Source organism: Phycodurus eques, chromosome 13 (genome assembly GCF_024500275.1).
Source record: "Phycodurus eques isolate BA_2022a chromosome 13, UOR_Pequ_1.1, whole genome shotgun sequence".
Classification (NCBI taxonomy): Eukaryota; Metazoa; Chordata; class Actinopteri; order Syngnathiformes; family Syngnathidae; genus Phycodurus; species Phycodurus eques.
In genome coordinates this window covers 3,228,053-3,248,013 of record NC_084537.1, presented here as the reverse complement: position 1 = coordinate 3,248,013, position 19,961 = coordinate 3,228,053, and the positions used below count along the sequence as shown (strand labels likewise).

The following is a 19,961-nucleotide window of genomic DNA, read 5'->3' as shown; positions in this document are numbered from 1 at the left end:
GTTCCGTGGGCTTCTTTTGTGGACCTTGAGTTTCAGTTCTTCCCATAGACTTTCGATTGGGGTTTTGATTCAAGTCAGGTGATTGGCCGGGCCATTCTAGCAGCTCTATTTTTCTTTGAAACCAACTTGAGAGTTTCCTTGGCAGTATGTTTTGGATCATTATCCTGAGGAAATGTCCACCCTCGTTTCATTTTCATCATCCTCGTAGATGGCAGCAGATTTGCCCATTCATTCTACCTTCAATAATATGAAGTTTACCATGCGCTGAAAAGCAGCCCCAACACCATCATGTTCTCATCTCTGAACTTCACTGTTGGTATGGTGATGTGCAGTGCCATTTGTCCTCCAAATGTGGTGTGCATTATGGCATCCAAAGAGTTAAATTTTGCTTTCATCAGAGCAGACTATATTCTCCCAGTAATTAACTGGGTTGTCCAAATGTTGTTCAGCAAACTTTAAATGAGCTTTGACATGCTTTTTTTCCAGCAACGGGGTCTTGCGTGATGAGCGTGCATACAGGCCATGGCGGTGGAGTGCATTTACTCAGTGTTTTCCTTGATACAACAGTACCTGCAAATTCCAGGTCTTTTTGAAGCTCTCCACAGGTGGTCCTTGGCTCTTGAAGAACCTTTCTGATTATTCTTTTCACCCTCTGTCAGAAAGGTTGAGAGGAGCACCTGATTGAGGCCAATTTATTGTGGTATGATTGGCTTTCCACTTACAGATTATGGCCCCAACCGTGCTCACTGGAACATTCAGAAGGTTAGATATGCGCCTGTAACCAACACCATCGTTATGTTTTGCAAAAATTACTCTGCGATGGCCTTGAGACAGCTCTTTGCTCTTACCCATCATGAGATGTGTCTTGACTCACATCTTGACCTTTTTGTAGGCCATCAATTAGGACTACAGCAGCTGGTATTCAATTGCACTGACAAGGGGCTGTATTGCTGTTTGATTATTGATAGATTTTAGGTGTTGTCTTGGCTTTTCATGCCTTTTTGCACCTCCCATTCTTCGTGTACTATTAATAATATTTCCCTGTGTCATTTCACATTGTTACAACTTCATTTCTGATCTTATTTGTACTACGTACTTTGTATGTATGGATTACTTGGGTTGTTCCCAATATCTGGTGAAAATTTCATGTCAATAGCACCTTTGGAAATATACTGAGAAAAATGGTGACGTGTTAAATACATATTTCAGCCGCTGTACTTTTGTCTTATAACCCTTTAAAGTACCGGTTTTATTGTTTTACGACCGCTAGAGGAAGACATAATTATACCACAGGACCTAGCATGCTCATGGATGTCCTCGCATGACCCCTGTCTGACCTCACAAGGTCTCTCTCGCCCCCAAGGGACAACCTGTCAAAACAAGGCCATAAATCATATGACGTGATACGTCATAAATTACTTGTGTGGCATAAAGTCCCTTCTCTTACTTTTTAATAAGGTATACCAGTGAGTATACGTTTTGAAAATGGTGTACTTTCATATTAATGCAACATTTATTGTCTATAGTTGTAATTTAATATACTGTATATTTGACGGTTTACAATCTAATAATTAAAACAAATCATTATTAATACTGAGTCTTAATTACTCCTAAATAATGTGTTTAATATTATTATATTATGGGTGCACCCTAGTGTTATAAATATGACACTGCGGCTTTGATGAAGGAACTTACCCTCCAACGTGTCATTGACACGGCCACATACTTGCACTAGTCAGTGACAACGAGGCAGGTCATTAGTCGTGATGCGAGACTCATTGTGGTACAAAATAAAAACAAAAAAAAATTTTTAAATAAAAAAAAAAAACAAGATGAAGGGTGGGATTAAACAAGGTTGATTAACTATTTCAGGCAGGGGTGTCACACTCATTTTTGGCGCAGGCCACATCATAGTTATGGTTTCCTAGAGGGTCATTATGACTATATAAATGCATAATTGCCTCACGAAAACAATTCATAATTTGTCAACTTTAAATTAAAGAGCTTGCTAGGGAGTAATTGATTTACCTTCAGTTGCTTCTTGATGAAGGGTGGTCTGACTTTTGCAATATCGTAGATCTCAGCATCTTCATCCAACCACACCTAAGACAGGGGAATTAAATAATACTAACTTACAAAAAGTATACACAGTGCATAAATTAATTAGTATGGTATTTGTGCATTGTCTCTTCCACACTGGAGCATATAGAAAGGTGAGAAATAAAATTTATTTTGTATATAGTATATGTCCAGTGGAACCTCAATTTACCGGACCCCGATTTAACGGCTATCAAAGTAACGGACCACCTGGACAGTACGTGTCCAAAAATAGTTTCCAGTTGTCACTTAAAGTGGCGGTGACAGTCTGTTTGTTGTTCTGCAACAAACAGAACAACAAACAAGACAGAAGTGTCCGACACACAGGTCTCTATAGAGTCTGGAACATGCTATTTTTGGTACAATAACAGTTTTATGGGTGAAGCCGTCCATCTATGGCAACAGATTTGGAACTAGGAAGCACACCAATTCGTAACGGCTCATGAAAGCGACCCGCCTTGGCCCGCCTGTGAGTACGTCAATGTCACCATCAAGCACACCAGCGTGCAAAGTTTCGATTAAAAAAAAAAAATTATTTACAAAAACTTAGTACTGTTTTAGGCCATGAAAAAAAAGTACAAAACAATTTTGTACTGTATAGTAATATCATAATCTTTATTTGCCAAGTATGTCAAAAACACAAGGAATTTTTCTCTGGTAGTTGGAGCAATTCTAGTATGACAACAGACCGTCAATTGACAGTGAATACTTTGAAGACATAAAAACAGTCACTGAGCAATGAGGTTAGAAGTAATGTGGTAACGCCAATAAAAAAATGTTGACAATTGTGCAAATGATGCAGAGTTCTCTATTGTTCTATTAGTAATTTCAAACTGCTATAAATTGCTAGTCTGGTGCAGTGACCATTGTGCAAATGGCGCAGAGGCTTCAAAAAACTATGCAGTTTGAAGTGATGAGTAGTGCGATCATCTGGAACAATGTCAATTGTGCAAATGGTGCAGATAATTCTCAAGCACGAGTGGCCAGTATTGTCACCAACAGATATGCCAGTAGTGCTGAGTAGCGAGACTATGGCAGTGAGTGCATGAATAATGGCCAAACAGAGATGTGACTATAATCTCAAGACAAAATTGGCACCATGTTTCAATAGAATGTAAGTTAACTGTTTAAAAAGATAATGGCAAGAGGGAAGAAGCTGTTGGAATCTCTCCTCGTTCTATTTTGCATTGTTCGATAGCGCCTACCTGAGGGAATGCGCTGGAAGAGGTGGTGACGAGGATGTGGAGAGTCCAAGAGGATTTTGCATGCCCCTGTTTTAGTTCTAGCAGCAAAAATTTGTCAGTACTGACAAAAATTTGTCAGTACTGACAAATTTTTCAGCAGTTTTGATTGTCCGTTGCAAGCGGAGTTTGTCCTTTTTTGTGGCAGCACCAAACCAGACTGTGATCGATGAACACAGGACTGATTCGATGACTGCTGTGTAGAACTGCCTCAACAGCTCCTGTGGCAGGCCGTGCTTCTTCAGAAGCTGCAGGAAGTACATCCTCTGCTGGGCCTTTTTGAGGATGGAGTTGATGTTGGCCTCCCAATTCAGGTCCTGAGAGACTGTAATTCTCTGGAACATGAAGGTCTCACAGGGCAGTTGGACAGCGTGTGAGGGGCAGCTGTGGCGAAGTCCACGATCATCTCTACAGTCTTGAGCGTGTTGAGCTCCAGGTTGTGTTGGCTGCACCACAGCTCCAGCCGCTCTACTTCCAGACACGTCACCGTCTTTGATGAGGCCAATGACTGTGGTGTTGTCTGCAAACTTCAGGAGTTTGACAGCCGGGTGCGTTGAGGTGCAGTCGTCTATGAACAGGATCCTCGCGCAGGTCCCCGCGCCGTCAAGGTGTTCCAGGATGAAGTGGAGTCCCATGTTGACTGAGTCATCCACAGACCTGTTTGCTCGGTAGGCAAATTGCAGGGGGTCCAGCAGGGGTCTTGTGACGCTCTTGAGGTGGTCCAGCATGAACCGTTCAAAAGACAAACAGATGTCAGGGCGACAGGACTGTAGTTATTCAGACCCGGGATTGCAGGTTTCTTGGGGACTGGTATGATGGTGGAGCGTTTGAAACAGGATGGTACCTCACACAGTTCCTGAGATCTATTGAAGATCTGTGTCAAGACTGGAACAAGCTGGTCCGCGCAGACTTTGGGGCAGGATGGGGACACAAGATCTGGGCCTGGCGCTTTGTTGATCTTTTGTTGTTTGAAGATATCTCACATCCTGTTCTTGGTTGGTCAACGCAGGAGGGGGAGTCAGAGGTGTGATGGCGGTCGGTGGTGCGGCTGGGTGGGTGTGGGGTGTGAAAGTGTCCTTTTCAAATCTGCAGTAGAAGATGTTGAAGACGTCAGCCAGTCCTTTATTTTTCTCATCTGGGGGGGATGGTCGCTTGTAATTGGTTAGCGATTGTAATCCACACCAGACTGATTTAGAGTTGTTAGCGGTAAAATTTTGTTCTAGCTTTACTGCATGATTTGTCTTTGCAATGTTAATTTCTTTAGTCAGCTAGTTTCTAGTGCGATTATACAGGGATCTATCCCCACTTCGATAGGCGTCCTCTGTAGCCTGGTAAAGTTTGGTAGTGAACCCCAGCTTGTTGTTTTTGAATGTCCAAAATGACTTTGTTGGTACACACACTTCTTCACAGAAACGGACATAGGATGTAACATTCATTCATTCATCTTCTGTACCGCTTATACTCACTCGGGTCGCGGGCGTGCTGGAGCCTATCCTAGCTATCTTCAGGCGAGAGGCGGTGACCACCCGCCTGGTGACCACCCTGAAGTGGTCACCAGGCAATTGCAGGGCACAAACAACAAACAACCATTTGCACTCACATTCACACCTACGGGCAATTTAGAGTCTTCAATTAACCTACGATCCATGTTTCTGGGATATGGGAGGAAACCGGAGTACCCGGAGAAAACCAGAAAACCAACGCAGCTCCAACCACACACAGGTGGACTGAAATGTGCTAACCAGTCATTCACCGTGCGCCTACGATGTTAACAGGCTGCCAGTTGAATCTGAATCTGGTGGTTTTTGAAGCTGTGACTCCTGCCTCATTCCAAACCCCGAACTGAGCTGCATTGGTGTCTCCACTCCCCCGCCGAGACAGACGGCCACAAGGATGCCTGGTTTATCTCACACGGACGCTAAATTAATTATCAGCCAGTCCGAAGTAGCCTATCAAAGATGAAAACTAGCCTTCTGGCTAATTCTGGCTTTTTTAACCATGTGTATTTCATGTGTTTTATGAAATTGCATTGTCCCCTTTCAAATAAACTGATTATTAATAATAATAATCAAAGCTGAGACACTGAGTTAATTAACTTTCACCCCCAGCCAGCCTGAAGAGTTTTTTTGTGATACTGGTTATAAGGCACCCCGAGTCAAATGTTCATTTTAGTCTATGCTGCTAAGAAATGGATGTTCATAATTTGGACACCCGTTATTTAAACCACGCAAAATGTTTTGACCCAACCCCTAAAAGAATCGGAATCGAGAATAGTTTGGAACCGGAATCGGAACCAGAATCGCTCAAATTCAAAGGATGCCAAACCCTACTCATGGGAAGGTTCACCACTGTTCCGTTTTCTCCATGTGAGAATAATTGCTCTCCCTATGGTTTGGTGGAATCTTAAAGCTTTAGAAATGGCCTTTGTAACCCTTTACAGACTGGTCAATTACCTTTTTTTTTTTTTTTCAAGTGCTCTGGAATTTCTTTGGATCATGTCATTTTGTTGCAGCTTTTTTAGATATTTTGTCGAACTTGATTTTGTCGGGAGAAATTCTGTTTAAAGTGATCTCTTGATTGAAAAGGTCTGGAGATAATCAGGCTTGGGTGTGATCGGTGAAAATTAACCAATATCGTATATATACCAATATCCTATATCCACAATTGCTTCTGAAACGATGCAAATTTCCCCATTTTGGGACGAATGAAGACTATCATATCTTAAATTATAAATATTTATTAATAATAATAATAACATACTTTTAACCTGCCGACATTCTGAAGTGATGTGATAAGTCACGTACAAATTAATTTCCCTTTAAGACGCGACGTCCTGTGTGGACGCGTATTATTTTATATTCAGACATGGAAACACCAAAGGCATGAAAAAGGTGACAAAAACAAAAACGACTTCGACGCGTAGACTTTACAAAATTTTGTTTTTTCAAATTTTTTTAACATAAATTAAGCAATCTGTAAGACTGAAGAGTACAATAAGGCAAAATAAACATTTTCTTCACACAGAAAAACATTTATTTACACCGCTCAAGTACATGTTGATGTACAAATTTAAGATTCAAATTAAATTTGGCTAATTTCTTTGCTCCTTGCAGAAGGGGGAAAAAAAAGAAGCAAAACTTGTTTTAAATAATTCATTGTCATTTGTTTTTTCATTAGACAAGGGGAGTACACTATTTTTTTAATGCTTTTCTATGGTCCAGCCCTAGAGTGAATCAAAATTAAGCAAACCGCATAGTTTGTTTGCAATCTGATTGATATATATGTCTTAAAGCTGTTTTAGTCTTTTGAAACTTAGAGGAGCTAGTGCATCACTACCTCTCATAGAAAAACAGAGACAATAAGAACAAATCAGATAAAAACCTGGTTTTTGATTCCATCGTCACCGCTCAGATCTGTGGTGTTGAGTTGAAAAACAATGAACTGGAAAAGTCTGCCATTGGTCCCGACAGCCTGTATTGTGATAGGATGATCCAAGACTTGATAGGTCTTGGCCTTGGCGTATGTGTGCATGTATGAACAGATCCAGACATGACAGAGAGGAAGAGTGGGGGAAACAAAAAATGCAAAGCAGTCAATTTCACAAAGAAAAGGTGTCAGGAGGCATTTTTAGTTTCGAGGCTAAGTGAGAGGCTGAAGATTTCCAGTCCCCTCCAAAGGTATTGGAACGGCATGGTCAATTCCTTTGTATTTTTTATATACTGAAGACATTTGGGTTTCAGATCAAAAGATTAATATGAGACAAAAGTTTAGAATCCCAGCTTTTATTCAATGGTATTTACATCTAGATCTGTTAAACAACTCAGGACAGAGCAGCTTTTGTTTGAAGTCACCCGCTTTTCAAGTGTTCAAAAGCATTGGAACAGACATGAATCAATAAACATAAATGAATAACATTTAATAATTGGTGGCATAACTCTTACTTGCAATAACTGCATCACGCCTGCGACCCATTAACTTTGCCAGACTGTTGCATTTTTCATTTGAAATGCTTATCCAGGGCTTTACTGCAGCCTCTTTCAGTTCTTGTTTGTTTCTGGGGGTTTCTCCCTTCAGTCTCCTCTTCAGGAGGTAAAATGCATGGGTTAGGGTCTGGTGATTGACTTGGCTTCCTCCTGATGAAGTCCTTTGTTGTGTTGGCAGTGTGTTTTGGGTCATTGCCTCGTTGCATGATAAAGCTTCTCCTGATTAGTTTGGATGCATTTTTCTGTAAATTGCCAGACAAAATGGTTTTGTAGACTTAAGAATTCATTCTGCTGCTACTATCATGAGTTACTTCACAAACTAGTAAGACCGTTCCAGAAGCAGCCATGCAAGCCCATGCCATGACATTACCTCCACCATGCTTCACAGATGAGCTCGTGTGTTTTGGATCATAAGCAGATCCTTTCTTTCTCCATACTGTGACCCTTCCATCATATTTTAGAGGGTCATCTTGGTCTCATCAGTCCGTAAAACTTTGTTCCAAAACATTTGTGGGTCATCTCTGTATTTCTTTGCAAAATCCAATCCGGCCTTCCGATTCTTTTTGCTGATGAGTGGTTTGCACCTTGTGGTATGGATTGTATATTTATTCTCTCAAAGTCTTCTTCAAAGAGTGGATTGTGATAACTTCACCCTTGCCCTGTGGAGGTTGGGACTGATGTCACTGACACTTTTGGTGTTTCTACACAGCTCTCAAAATAATTCTGTCACCAACTGCTGTTGACACCCTTGGCCGACCTGTTCAATGTCTGTTGCACAGTACACCAGTAGTTTCTCTCTTTATCAGGACAGTCCAAATTGTTGTATTGGCTTTGCCCAATGTTGGTGCAATAGCTCTGATCAAGTTCTCTTCTCTCAGCTTCAAAATGGTTTGCTTTTCTCCCATGGACAGCTCGCTGGTTTCATGTTTGTTTAACAGCAACCCAAAGCCAAGAACAAGCACTACTGTTTAAGCAATCAATCTAACAGGCAACACCTGAGCAACTAAAAACACCCATCAGTCACATGTTCCAATACTTTTGGTCACTTGAAAAGTGGGTCGCTTCAAATAAAAGCCGCTCTGTCCTGAGTTGTTTAACATCTAGATGTAAATACCATGACAAAAAGCTGGAATTGTGAAATTTTGTCTCATATTCATCTTTAGATATGAAACCCAAATGTCTTCAGTATACAACGAAAACAAAGGAACTGACTTTGCTGTTCCAATACTTTTGGAGGGGATAGTCTGTAGATAAAAAAGACAAAGTTGGCCTCAATCCAACAGTCTGCAGTATTAAAATGTCAGCTTACAAAAAGAAAACTATTTGTAGTAAGAGTAAAGGCTCAAATTAAGTCTTTCTCTTTGTTTTTTAAATTTTTATTTATTTACATTTTTTTTTACCGCCCTCAAGGAACAAACTGATTCTGAAGCCTGGTTATTTTCCAGAAATGAAAAAGCTTTGGAGATTCTGACAAAAATCTGTTACAAAATGGATTTGAAAGTATAGGGAATTGCAAATGACAAAATATTTAACTAAACAGTCTGTGACTCAAAAGACCCTTTAAAGTTATAATAGTGATTTGCTTCTAAATAAATCAAATATGTTTGAAGTCCTGAAAACGTGCAAAGACAAATATTTAATATTGAATGGTTGAGATTAGGGGTGGAACAATACACAATATCCATGGTTCTGTTTGTATTTCGGTTTTGTGGTCATGGTTTTTCAGTTTGGTTTGGTTCGGTACACTGACTATTAGGAAAATAAATTGTCTTGTCTCGTTAGGTTAAAAGTGAAAGTTATTCACAGTATTAGGATTAACTATTTTGTCATTATTGAAATATAATTATTTAACTCTGAAATTTGTATTTGCTGTTCTATCTCTGCAAGTAGCGTACAGTGAAATGGTGGAAAAATTAAATGCTCTTCTAGTGGATGGCAAAAGGTACAATAAAGGTGCATCCAACTGTTGCGATTCATACAACAGAACAATTATTTGTTCCCTGCCAATATATTGCCTTTGTATTCAACTATAGAAGCCCAGATTTCACACCAAGTACATTTGTGACTAAACTGAGACAAGGTAATTACGTCAATATTAATACCTTTTCTGATATTTTTGTTTGGTGGTTTACCATGAGGTTTTTCCAATGTAAAATAGGTGCCTTGGGTCAACAAATATCAACTGATGATAATCATACGTGAATGAGCTCGGCTTTTGCATGAAGTTCACTAGAAACTAGGGTTGCACGATAATTATCGGACCGATATTGAAAAAAAAATAAAAAATGACGTCACACAGAAAACTGGACCGATAACAGGAGCCATCTCATTCAGCGGCACGCTGGTCGCTAGCGGCCAGCAAAGAAGCTGCTGTTGCATTGGCTAGTGACAGTCATGGATATTTTGATCAAAAATCTTTACCTGTACTTTACAACAACCAAAATAGTCAATATTTGCAGCAAATTAGCATTAGATTGCTAGGACATGCTGAAATCACGATCATCCAGTGATTTTGAGTTAGTCTCTCGACAAGACCCAGTGGCCTACGAAGCAGCAGACTTGCTAAGCAGCTCGAGCAGAAAGAGGCGCAAGCAGGGGTAATTTGGTCGCATGCAGAAGGACGGTTATTGCGATGGGCTAACTGCGAAGTTAAACGCTCACCCCTGCGGAACACCGCTCCTATCCCTCTTCCTTTCCAACGTTTGCTCACTGGAAATTAAATTAGATCATCTCCAAATGGAATTAAAATCAAAACACAACACAACATCCCTCCTTCATTCAACGAGGCAGGCGCAAACACACTAATAATGTGCGTCTGCTGGCTTGCTCACGACCAAGACTCCCATCGTCCCACCCCCGGGGCATGCCACCGAGGAGCTTCTCCTGAGGTACCCATCAGCTACCTCAGGAGTCACACAGGCCAAAAAGGCCCGATAGGACTCGTTCTTCAGCTTGACGGCATCCTAACCGCTGGTGTCCACCAACGGGTACGGGGAATGCCGCCACGACAGGCACAGACTACCTTACGGCCACAGCTCCGGTCGGCCGCCTAGGCAATAGAGGCGCGGAACAAGGTCTACTCGGACTCAATGTCCTCCGCCTTCCCCGAGACATGGGTGAAGTTCTGCCGGAGGTGGGAGTTGAAACTCCGTCTGACAGGGGATTCTGCCAGATGTTCCCAGCAGACCCTCACAATACGATTGGGCCTGCCAGGTCAGACCGGCATCTTCCCGCATCATCGGAGACTACTCACCACTGGTGGTGATCAGTTGACAGCTCCGCCCCTCTCTTCGCCAGAGTGTCCAAGACATGTGGCCGCAAGTCCGATGACACGACCACAAAGTCGATCATCGAACGGCGACCTAGGGTGTCCTGGTGCCAAATGCACGTGTGGACACTGTATGTAGAATTCTGCATTTCAGGCTTTTATTTTGAAAATCAAAGGAATTGTAGGAATTCACAGGATGGCGTGAATGAAATGAACATGTTGAAGATGGAATGGTTCGAATCAGTCGAGAAAAAAACTGGAGGTGATAATTTCAAAGCCACATTTTTGATAGTTTCTTTGGGAATTGTGTCATCATGGTAATAAGAGAATTTTAAAAAAGTAGTTCCAGTCATAGTCCGGCCGCTGAGATGCATCTTTTGATACCTCCTTTGTGTGAATACGTTAAACTTTACACCTTGTCATGGTAACACGAAAAAAAGAAACAAAATAATTCCAATCCTCGGCCGGTCGAGATGGCGCTTATAATGCCTCATTTGTGCAGCTATGTTAAACTTTTTCGGCACCCCATTCATTTAAAAAAGATTTTTGTGGTAGTTATTTATGAACCGTGTCGTCATGGTAAAACATAAAAAAAAAAATTCCAATCCTAGTCCGGCCGAGACGCATCTTTTGATACCTAATTTGCGGGGATATGTATATATGTATATATATACCACAGCGCCCCATTCATTTCTAAAGGAAGTTGTGTTTTTTTTGGTAGTTTGTTGGGAATTGTGTCATTCATGGTAATAAGGAATTAAAAAAGAAAGTCATTCCAATCCTAGTGCGGCTGAGACATCTTTTGATACCTGATTTGTGCCGGTACATTAAACTTTACACGGCGCCCCATTCATTTCTTGGTAGTTATTTGGGAATTGCTTAGTCATGGAATTCAAAACACAGGAGAGGAAGAACACAGGATTGATTCGATGTCTGCTGTGTAGAACTGCCTCAAAAGCTCCTGTTGCAGGCCGTGCTTCCTCAGAAGCTGCAGGAAGTACATCCTTCTGCTGGGCCTTTTTGAGGATGGAGTTGATGTTGATCTCCCACGTCAGGTCCTGAGTGACTGCACTTCCTAGGAACTTGAAGGTCTCGACGGTTCACACAGGGCAGTTGGACAGCGTGAGTGGCAGCTGTGGCGAAGGATGCCTCCTGAAGTCCATGATCATCTCTACAGTCTTGAGCATGTTCACCTCCAGGTTGCCTCGGCCTCACCACAGCTCCACCTGCTCCACTTCCTGTCGATACGCAGATTCATCACAGTCTTTGATGAGGCCGATGACTGGTGTCGTCTGCAAACTTCAGGAGTTTGACAGCCGGGTGCGTTGAGGTGTAGTCGTTCGTGTAGAGAGAGAGAAGAGCAGCGGAGAGAGGAGACAACCTTGGGGCGCGCCTGTGCTGGTGATGCGTGTAGCTGAGGTGGTGTCCCCCAGCCTCACCTGCTGTCTCCTGCCCGTCAGGAAGCTGTAAATCCACTGGCAGATGGCAGGCGAAACGCTGAGCGGGAGATCTGAGTCCACCGCGGCGTAATATTCAGATCTGTGATCAACTTGAGCGAGCTGGTCCGTGCAAACTTTGAGGCAGGATGGGGACACAAGGTCTGGGCCTGCCGCTTTGTTGATCTTTTGTTGTTTAAAGATGCGTCTCACATCCTGTTCGTGGATGGTCAATGAAGGAGGGGGAGTCAGAGGTGCGATGGTGGTAGGTGGTGCAGCTGGGTGGGTTTGGGGTGTGAATGTGTCCTTTTCAAACCTGCAGTAGAAGGTGTTCAAGTCGTCGGCTCGTCTTAATGTTCTCAGCTTGGGGGGTTGTTCGCTTGTAATTGGTTAGCGATTGTAATGCATGCCAGACTGATTTAGAGTCGTTAGCAGTAACTTGTTTTTCTGACTTTACTGCATAATTTCTCTTTGCAATGTTAATTTCTTTAGTCAGCTAGTTTCTAACACGATTATAGAGGGCACTATCCCCACTTCAATATGCATCCTCTTTAGCCTGGCGAAGTTGCTTAAGTTTGCCAGTGAACCACGGCTTGTTGTTATTGAACGTGTGAAATGACTTTGTTGGTACACACCACTTCACAGAAACTGATGTAGGATGTGACAGTGTCCATATATTCATCCAGGTTCCCAGGTCAATTTTCAAAGGCACTCCGGTCTGTGTAGTTTAATCAGCTTTGAAGTCTATCTTTGCTTCCTTGGTCCACTTTTTCACTATTTTTGCCGTATGCTTTGCGCATTTAAGTTTTTGTCTGTATGTTGGTGTTAAGTGAATTAAGCAGTGATCAGACGAGCCCAGAGCTGCACGAGGAATGGCACGGTATACGTTATTTAGCGTAGTAAAGCAGTGGTCTAAAATTTTATTTTCCCTGGTAGGACAGTCGATGTGCAGCTTGTATTTAGGGAGTTCGTGGTTGAGTTTAGCTTTGTTAAAGTCCCCAAGAATAATGACGGTTGAGTCTGTGGTTTTTTTTTTCAGTCGTTTACTTGCGAGTGTTTGCACTGGGGCATTCATGTTAGCTTGAAGAGGAATGTAAACACTGGCGAGAATGAAAGATGCGAACTCACGCAGCAAGTAGAATGGCTTACAGTTAAAAAACAACGACTCAAAATCCAGGCTGCATTGTGTGATGAACTCTGTGGCGTCGGTACACCATTTTTCGTTGCTATAGAAGCATATCCCGCCACCTTTTGTTTTCCCCGATAACTCCATGACGCGGTCTGCACGGTGTAGTTGGAAGCCATAAGCACAGGGCGGGGGAACGTCCGAAGTCTTTACTGGTCTTTGTCAGATGATGAAGCTCGTCCATTTTGTTGGGTAGGGAGCGTAGATTCGTGAGGTGGATCGACAGGAACGCCAATCTGTATCCTTTCTTCTTCATTTGGATGCTGGCGCGCTTCGCCTTCGCCTCCATGCGGCTTAGACCGTAGTCGCCACTCCAGTGAGTAACTCTGAGGAACTCCAGTGAGTAACTCTGAGGAAAAAAACTGAGCGGATTTGCGAAAGTTGGTTTCAGAAAGTCCGGGGTAGACTCCGTAATGTTTAGCAAGTCTTTCCTTGTGTAAGTAAGTCGCGTAATGTCTCCAAAGACTAACGAAAAATACAAAGGCATAGACAATACTAGAGAGCACGTAACCGAGGCGACCACACGGGTAGGCGCCATCTTGGTAGAATCCCACATTCCTAAAGCATGCATGGTAGGTGAACTGAAAACTAAATTGCCCATAGGTGTGAATGTTGGTGCATTTATTTGTGCCCTGCGATTGGCTGGTGACCAGTTCAGGGTGTACCCAGCCCAGCCGAGACAGGCACCGGGTGAAGGAGTATGAATACTTTTACAAGGCACTGTACATACAAGACTTCAAGAAGAAATGCATGTGCAAAGTTTGCCAGTAGGTGGTGTGATGACTACGAATTAATAATTGTTGGTAGATGTCCTCCCAGCCGGGACTTTAATCAAGTTTGTGACATTTTGAAAAGATGGGCATTTGTGGCGAAGTGAAAACAGCTATGCTGTCATGCTGAAACATCAAAGTTTGTCACGTCGCCAAGGCAACAGCGCTGGACAAATTAAAAAGCTTTTAATTACTTTTTGTCTTCAACATCTTTTGATGAGACAGCTAAAGTTTGAAATGGATGAGAAAAAATATCTAGGAGTTTGTTAAAATATGACCTCTATAAAAGGCAGAAAATGATGTAAAATGTGAAAGTAAATTCAAAATGGCAGACTTCCTGTTGGATTTAAGGTATGGTTCCGAGACTTTTTTTATAGGTCTTGGGCTGTTATACATGCCTCACAATTTTAGTAGACGAAGGTGAAACGTACAGCCAGGGGTGCTTTTTTAGAGCATTTGTAAAAGGCGCTACTGAGCCATGTTTTTAAAAAATGCACAAACAACCTGTAAAATGTTCACTAGGCTTGATGTGTGTACAAAGTTACATGAGTTTCATCCATGTTTAGACCCTCAAAATAACGTTGGTTTCTTGGTGAACAACGCAGCGAACTGCACGTTGCCACGGCAACAGCATGTGTCAAAAACTCACAAACTTTGTATTGTGACATCATGAAGGCCTTTACAGTCTTCTGAGCAAATATTAGGTAGATCGGATTAACCTCCTAGCAGTAGAACAAGCGAGTACTGTCATCAACTGTGTGAAATTTTGAAAAGATATGACCATCTGGAGTCAAGTTCCAACAGCTATTGATGTCACGGCGAATCATCAAAATTTGCCACGCCACCACAGCCACGCCTTCTGCCGCAACATCACAATCTTATTTATTATTCAAATGTAAAGGAAGACATTTGCTGTCACCACTAGGTGGCACTACATGTATAACAAAATATTGTCGTACAGATGTCTTCAGGGTGTGGCTATTATGTAACGAGAAGTTTTGAATCTTTTTGGAGCATGTACAGGAAAGTTGTTGAACATTTCCTCTTTTGTGGCGAAGGAAATTTGATAGTCAAAATGTTATGCCCCGCCCCATTCGTATAGTATGGCAAAATTAAAAGCTTTTAAAAAAAAATTATGTCCCAGGTCTTGAGGAGGTGCACACCAAGTTTATCTTCAATTGGATGAAAGCTGTGGGACAAATTCGTGAAAGTCTAACCTCTGTAAATAATGAAAAATGGGCAAAAAATGTCAATAATGGTATATTAAAAAAATTATAGCTCACTTCCTGTTCATTTTAGGATATGGCTTCTGTTCACTTTTTGTACATCTCAAGATGCTACACACGTGCCTCCCAACTTTCTGTAGCCTAAATAACAACAGCCCAGCCCACTGTGGCTAGTTTTTGTCGCCCCACCAAAAAAATCTGGCCAAAAGAGATGCATAAAGAGTCTTAACCTATATCTCAACAATTCAGTACTATATTATTCTCAGTCTATGCATATTTTTTCAGCACTTCAAACAATGTATTTAGATACAAAACAAGGGTGACTTTGGTAGCACTTTAACTGTAACAAGGTATTTGTAATCGGTTACATTACAAGATTGCTAACTATATTTCGGGGGGGGGGGGGGGCACCTATAGCTTAAAGAGTAGTTACAAAAGATGTGAAAATAAAACAAAACAGTAGGACCATTGATAATCAGAGAGCACTCTGGATTGTGACCCTCAAAATGGGTGAGTGGCTTGAACAGATTGAACATGCGAGAGATCTCCTTACCGATAAGCATAGTTTTGGGTACAGCCAAGATACATAAAAGTACTTTCGTTACTTAAGCAGATTTTTTAGGTATCTGTACTTGAGTATTTATTTTTCTGGTGACTTTTTACTTTTACTCTTTGCAGTTTAATACAAATTTCTGTACTTTCTACTCTACTTTAAATTTTAAAATGAGCTCGTTACTTTCTAAGGTCAGCGAAGACACTGCGTAAAAGACGGCGGGGTGACGAATTGGAAAACAGCTGACCTGTTCCAGGGTTCTTTTTTTTTTTTTTTTTTTTAAATTAATTCCGATAAAAATGGTATCTTCAAATGTCGGGCATCGTCATGCAGCCGTTTTTCAGTCACATACGACAAGGTCACAGACTGTCGAGACTCAGTATAATGGTAATGCCTGTTGAGATCACGTGGCCGTAATGAGCCAATCAAATAGTTTGTTTACCGGAAGGGATTTGCGTGATTGAAGATACGGCCGGCCTAAAGTTCAAAACGAATGGACAGACCAGTACTTTTCTATTCTTCCAGAAACCAGTTCAAAACCGTTGTGTCTCATTCCAAATGAAAGATGTCATATCATTCAACCAAACATATCCAATGAACCAGGTGGCCAGAACTCTGAAGATCAAATGAATGTTCCCTCCAGATAGCGTGGATTTTGTTTGTAATTTAGAGTAATGTGTCAATCAATGCAGGTGCAAATAAACGTGTTTGGAACAAGTCTAGCTTTTTTATTTTTAAATTGAATACAACTATTTCAATAGTACAACTAAATGCTTGCTTCATTGAAGATTACCTGTTTTTATATTTTTTTTGTCAGTTGTTGCCCCCAGAGAAAGCATGCGAATCACCGAAAGAGATAAAAATATACAGACACAAAAAAATCTCCCGATATGTATTTTTCTTATTGGGCTGGAAAATGTACTTTTTTTCAGTAAGTACATTTATTTACGTGTACTTTTGTACTGAAGTAAGGGAATGGCTTCAGTACTTTTACCAGAGTAGTTTTTTTGCACAAGTATCAGTACTTTTACTTAGGTACTGAATACCAGTACTTTTGACACCTCTGTTCAAAGGGCTCAAGTTGAGAACCCTGAAAGAAGAAGCATGCACACGCATACACTTACCCCAAATAATGTATGTGCTTGTGCCAGAGCATTTCCAAAAAGAAACATGATCATCTTGGCTCTGAACTGCTCTGGGCGAAGCTTGCAGCGAGCATCATCTCCCTCCAGGAAGTAAAGTGTGTGGGCATGTGGGTAAAAATGCTGTCCTCTGAAACCTGATAGAAAACAATTGAAAAAGGTCTAAACAACATAAAAGACACAACAATGCTGTCAATACTGTAGTGTGGAATATTATGATCATACACTGCATATACTGTATGAGGAAATTATTTTCAACGTTTGCATAAAGAAATTGTTTTTATTCATTATGGTAATCGGTAGAATATGGGTAGAATTGCTGTATATTGGCAGGAGGCGCCAGTTGGAGTTAACTTGAAAACTAACTATAAAACAAAATTTGTTGTAGCGTAACTGCCAGAGGTGGGAGTAAGTCACATAGAGTGGGTAGGGAAAGTGTTCAGACCCCCTTAAATTTTTCACTCTGTTATATTGCAGCCATTTGCTAAATCATTTAGGTTTATTTTTGTTCCTCAATGTACACACAGCACCCCATATTGAAAGAAAAATAACAGAATTGTTGAAATCTTTGCAGATTTATTTCAAAAAAGAAAAACTGAAATATCACACAGCCATAAGTATTCAGACCCTTTGCTGTGACACTCATATTTAACTCAGGTGCTGTCCATTTCTTCTGATCATCCTTAAAATGATTCTACATCTTCATTGGAGTCCAGCTATGTTTTATTATACTTATTGGATTTGATTAGGAAAACCACACACCTGTCTATGAGCCTTACAGCTCACAGTGCATGTCAGAGCAAATGAGAATCATGAGGTCAAAGGAACTGCCTGAAGAGCTCAGAGACAGAATTGTGGCAAGGCACAGATCTGGCCAAGGTTACAAAAAAATGTCTGCTGCACTTAAGTCATTCCCTGCCAATGCCATCCAAAGACGTCATTAAGAATCCATGTTTTCCCTGCCAATGCCGTCTAAAGACGTCAATAGCGTTTTTTAACGACGATGGGTGAGGGAGGGTCTTGTGCAGTTTGTGTGATCGTCAAGCCTTTGGATAACTGTAATGAGGTATGGCACCCTGTAGAGGGCAACAATGCCTTGAGGTAAACGTCCCTCCCTCAGAGGAAGAAGAGGCAGAAGAAGGAGGGGCCGGGGTGGAAGAGAGAATGAGAAGACAATATATAGAGCAAACATAATGGCGGAAAAGAGAGAAGACAAAATAAGAAAAATATATATTTTTTAAACTTTCAGTACTAGAAATGTATTGCGCCAAGGCAAGAAAAATATCCCTGCGACCGATAGGAATGACACCTTAGATCGTGTGGGGGAATAATGGATGACACTCCAAGCCGATCGCTTTGTTGCAAAGCTATCGCTCAAAATGCCGGCCCATACATATGGAGAGATGCTCTAGGCCGCTTGCCAGCTGATCGTCTGCCGACCAGGATTTAAGTAAATGAGATCCGTAAACGTCAGATGAGTGAACTCCCTCTGGATAGCCACGAAACAGCCGAGCTTCATTCCAAGCGTCCTCCGACGAAGACTAAGTTAACTTGTTTGCAGCTGGAGTTAGCTACATTTAGCGAGCAAACACGCTCCTTCAATCCTTGTTACATGCATAATCCGTCCCCACGTCAGCAATTTCAACAATGTATTTTTATAGTAATAGTTACATTTCTAAACGCCACAGGCTGTGGTTCGAGCAGAAGTAGGGACTGGTTTCAAGGAGAATCACTGCCATTCACTGCCACCAAAGAATACAATCCAGAGAATTCGGAGGAAAAAAGTGCAAGTGTGGGAGCCCCATTTGTTCATGCATTTTTGTCTAATGTAAATTCTGCACATACTTATACTTGTAAATTAAAATTATTTTTCTGTCAAAAGTGCTTTTTCAGTGTTCTTTTATGATCATGTTTGAGATTTTCACTAAAGAAAAAAAATATTGGTGTCAAAGTCATTGTTCTGCTTAATGTGTCTGCTTTCACAAAAAGGCTGTTTTCTTTTTCCTCCAGAAACAGATTTGACTGAAAGTAGCCTATATTTGACTGCTGGTTACTAAAGAACGGTATAAGGTTGAGACAAACTTTTTTTTTTCTGATGAAAGAAGAGAGTCTAATCTTTGTTGTGGTGGTTTTGGTGTTTATATCATCATAGTACACAATATTCTGTGGGGCTTGAAAAATCAGTGAAATTGGTTGAAAATGCCTGGCAGTGAATGAGTTCCCTGCTCAGGAAACGGCTGGCAGTGAATGAGTTAAGGTTCCTAAGAGCACAGTGATCTCCATAATTCTTAAATGGAAGGCGTTTGGGATGACCAGAACCCTTCCTAGACCTGGCCGGCCAAACTGCGCAATCGGTGGATAAGAGCCTTGGTGAGAGAGGTAAAGAACCACCCAAAGATCACTGTGGCTGAGCTCCAGAGATGCAGTCGGGAGATGGGAGAAAGTTCTAGAAAGTCAACGACCAATGCAGCCCTCCACCAGTCAGGTCTTTATGGCAGAGTGGCCTGCCGGAAGCCTCTCTTCAGTGCAAGACACACTGCTTATATAGAAGAAAGGCCGTCGTGACTGAGGACAGCATGCGGACGTTAAAGGGGGAAGGGTGCGTGTGACAGAGGACGCTAAAGGCACGCCCCTAGTAGGTATATAGTGCCGGTATGTGCATTGTGCAAAACAACATCGGTTTGGCTAAGGACCCCCCAAAAATGGCACCTATGAAGAGACCCGCTTATGGATTGTGGATGCCTGGTCTAAGGTATCTGCTTTGACTGTTGTCCAAGCTTTCGCTCGTCTGATCACTGCTTAATTCACTTAATACCGACGTACAGGCAAGAACTTAAATGCGCGAAGTCTACAGTGAAAACTGAAAAAGTGGACCAATGAAGCAAAGATGGAACTTCAAAGCTGCTTAGACTGCACAGACTGGAGTGTCTTTGAAAATTCAGCTGGCAGCCTGGATGAATATACGGACACTGTTACAGCCTATATCAGTTTCTGTGAAGATGTGTGTGTACCAACAAAGTCATTTCACACATTCAACAACAACAAGCCGTGGTTCACTG

The 19,961-nt window shown here is 41.6% G+C and overlaps 1 protein-coding gene across 4 annotated transcripts in view; it reads right to left on the bottom strand.

Annotated features, from left to right (window-relative positions):
- mrpl37 (mitochondrial ribosomal protein L37) overlaps positions 1-19,961 on the bottom strand; it is a 77,025-nt gene that overhangs the window by 9,766 nt on the left and 47,298 nt on the right. For 2 of the 4 annotated variants that reach the window (XM_061693132.1, XM_061693129.1), the window contains 3 exons: positions 16,885-17,039; positions 6,720-6,851; positions 2,029-2,103 (listed from right to left, as the gene is read on the bottom strand). In XM_061693132.1, coding sequence (XP_061549116.1) covers positions 2,029-2,103; positions 6,720-6,851; positions 16,885-17,039 — 362 coding nt within the window. Of the gene's footprint in view, positions 1-2,028; positions 2,104-4,339; positions 4,425-6,719; positions 6,852-16,884; positions 17,040-19,961 lie in introns of those variants that run through there. The other 2 variants (XM_061693131.1, XM_061693130.1) reach the window with 2 other exon arrangements.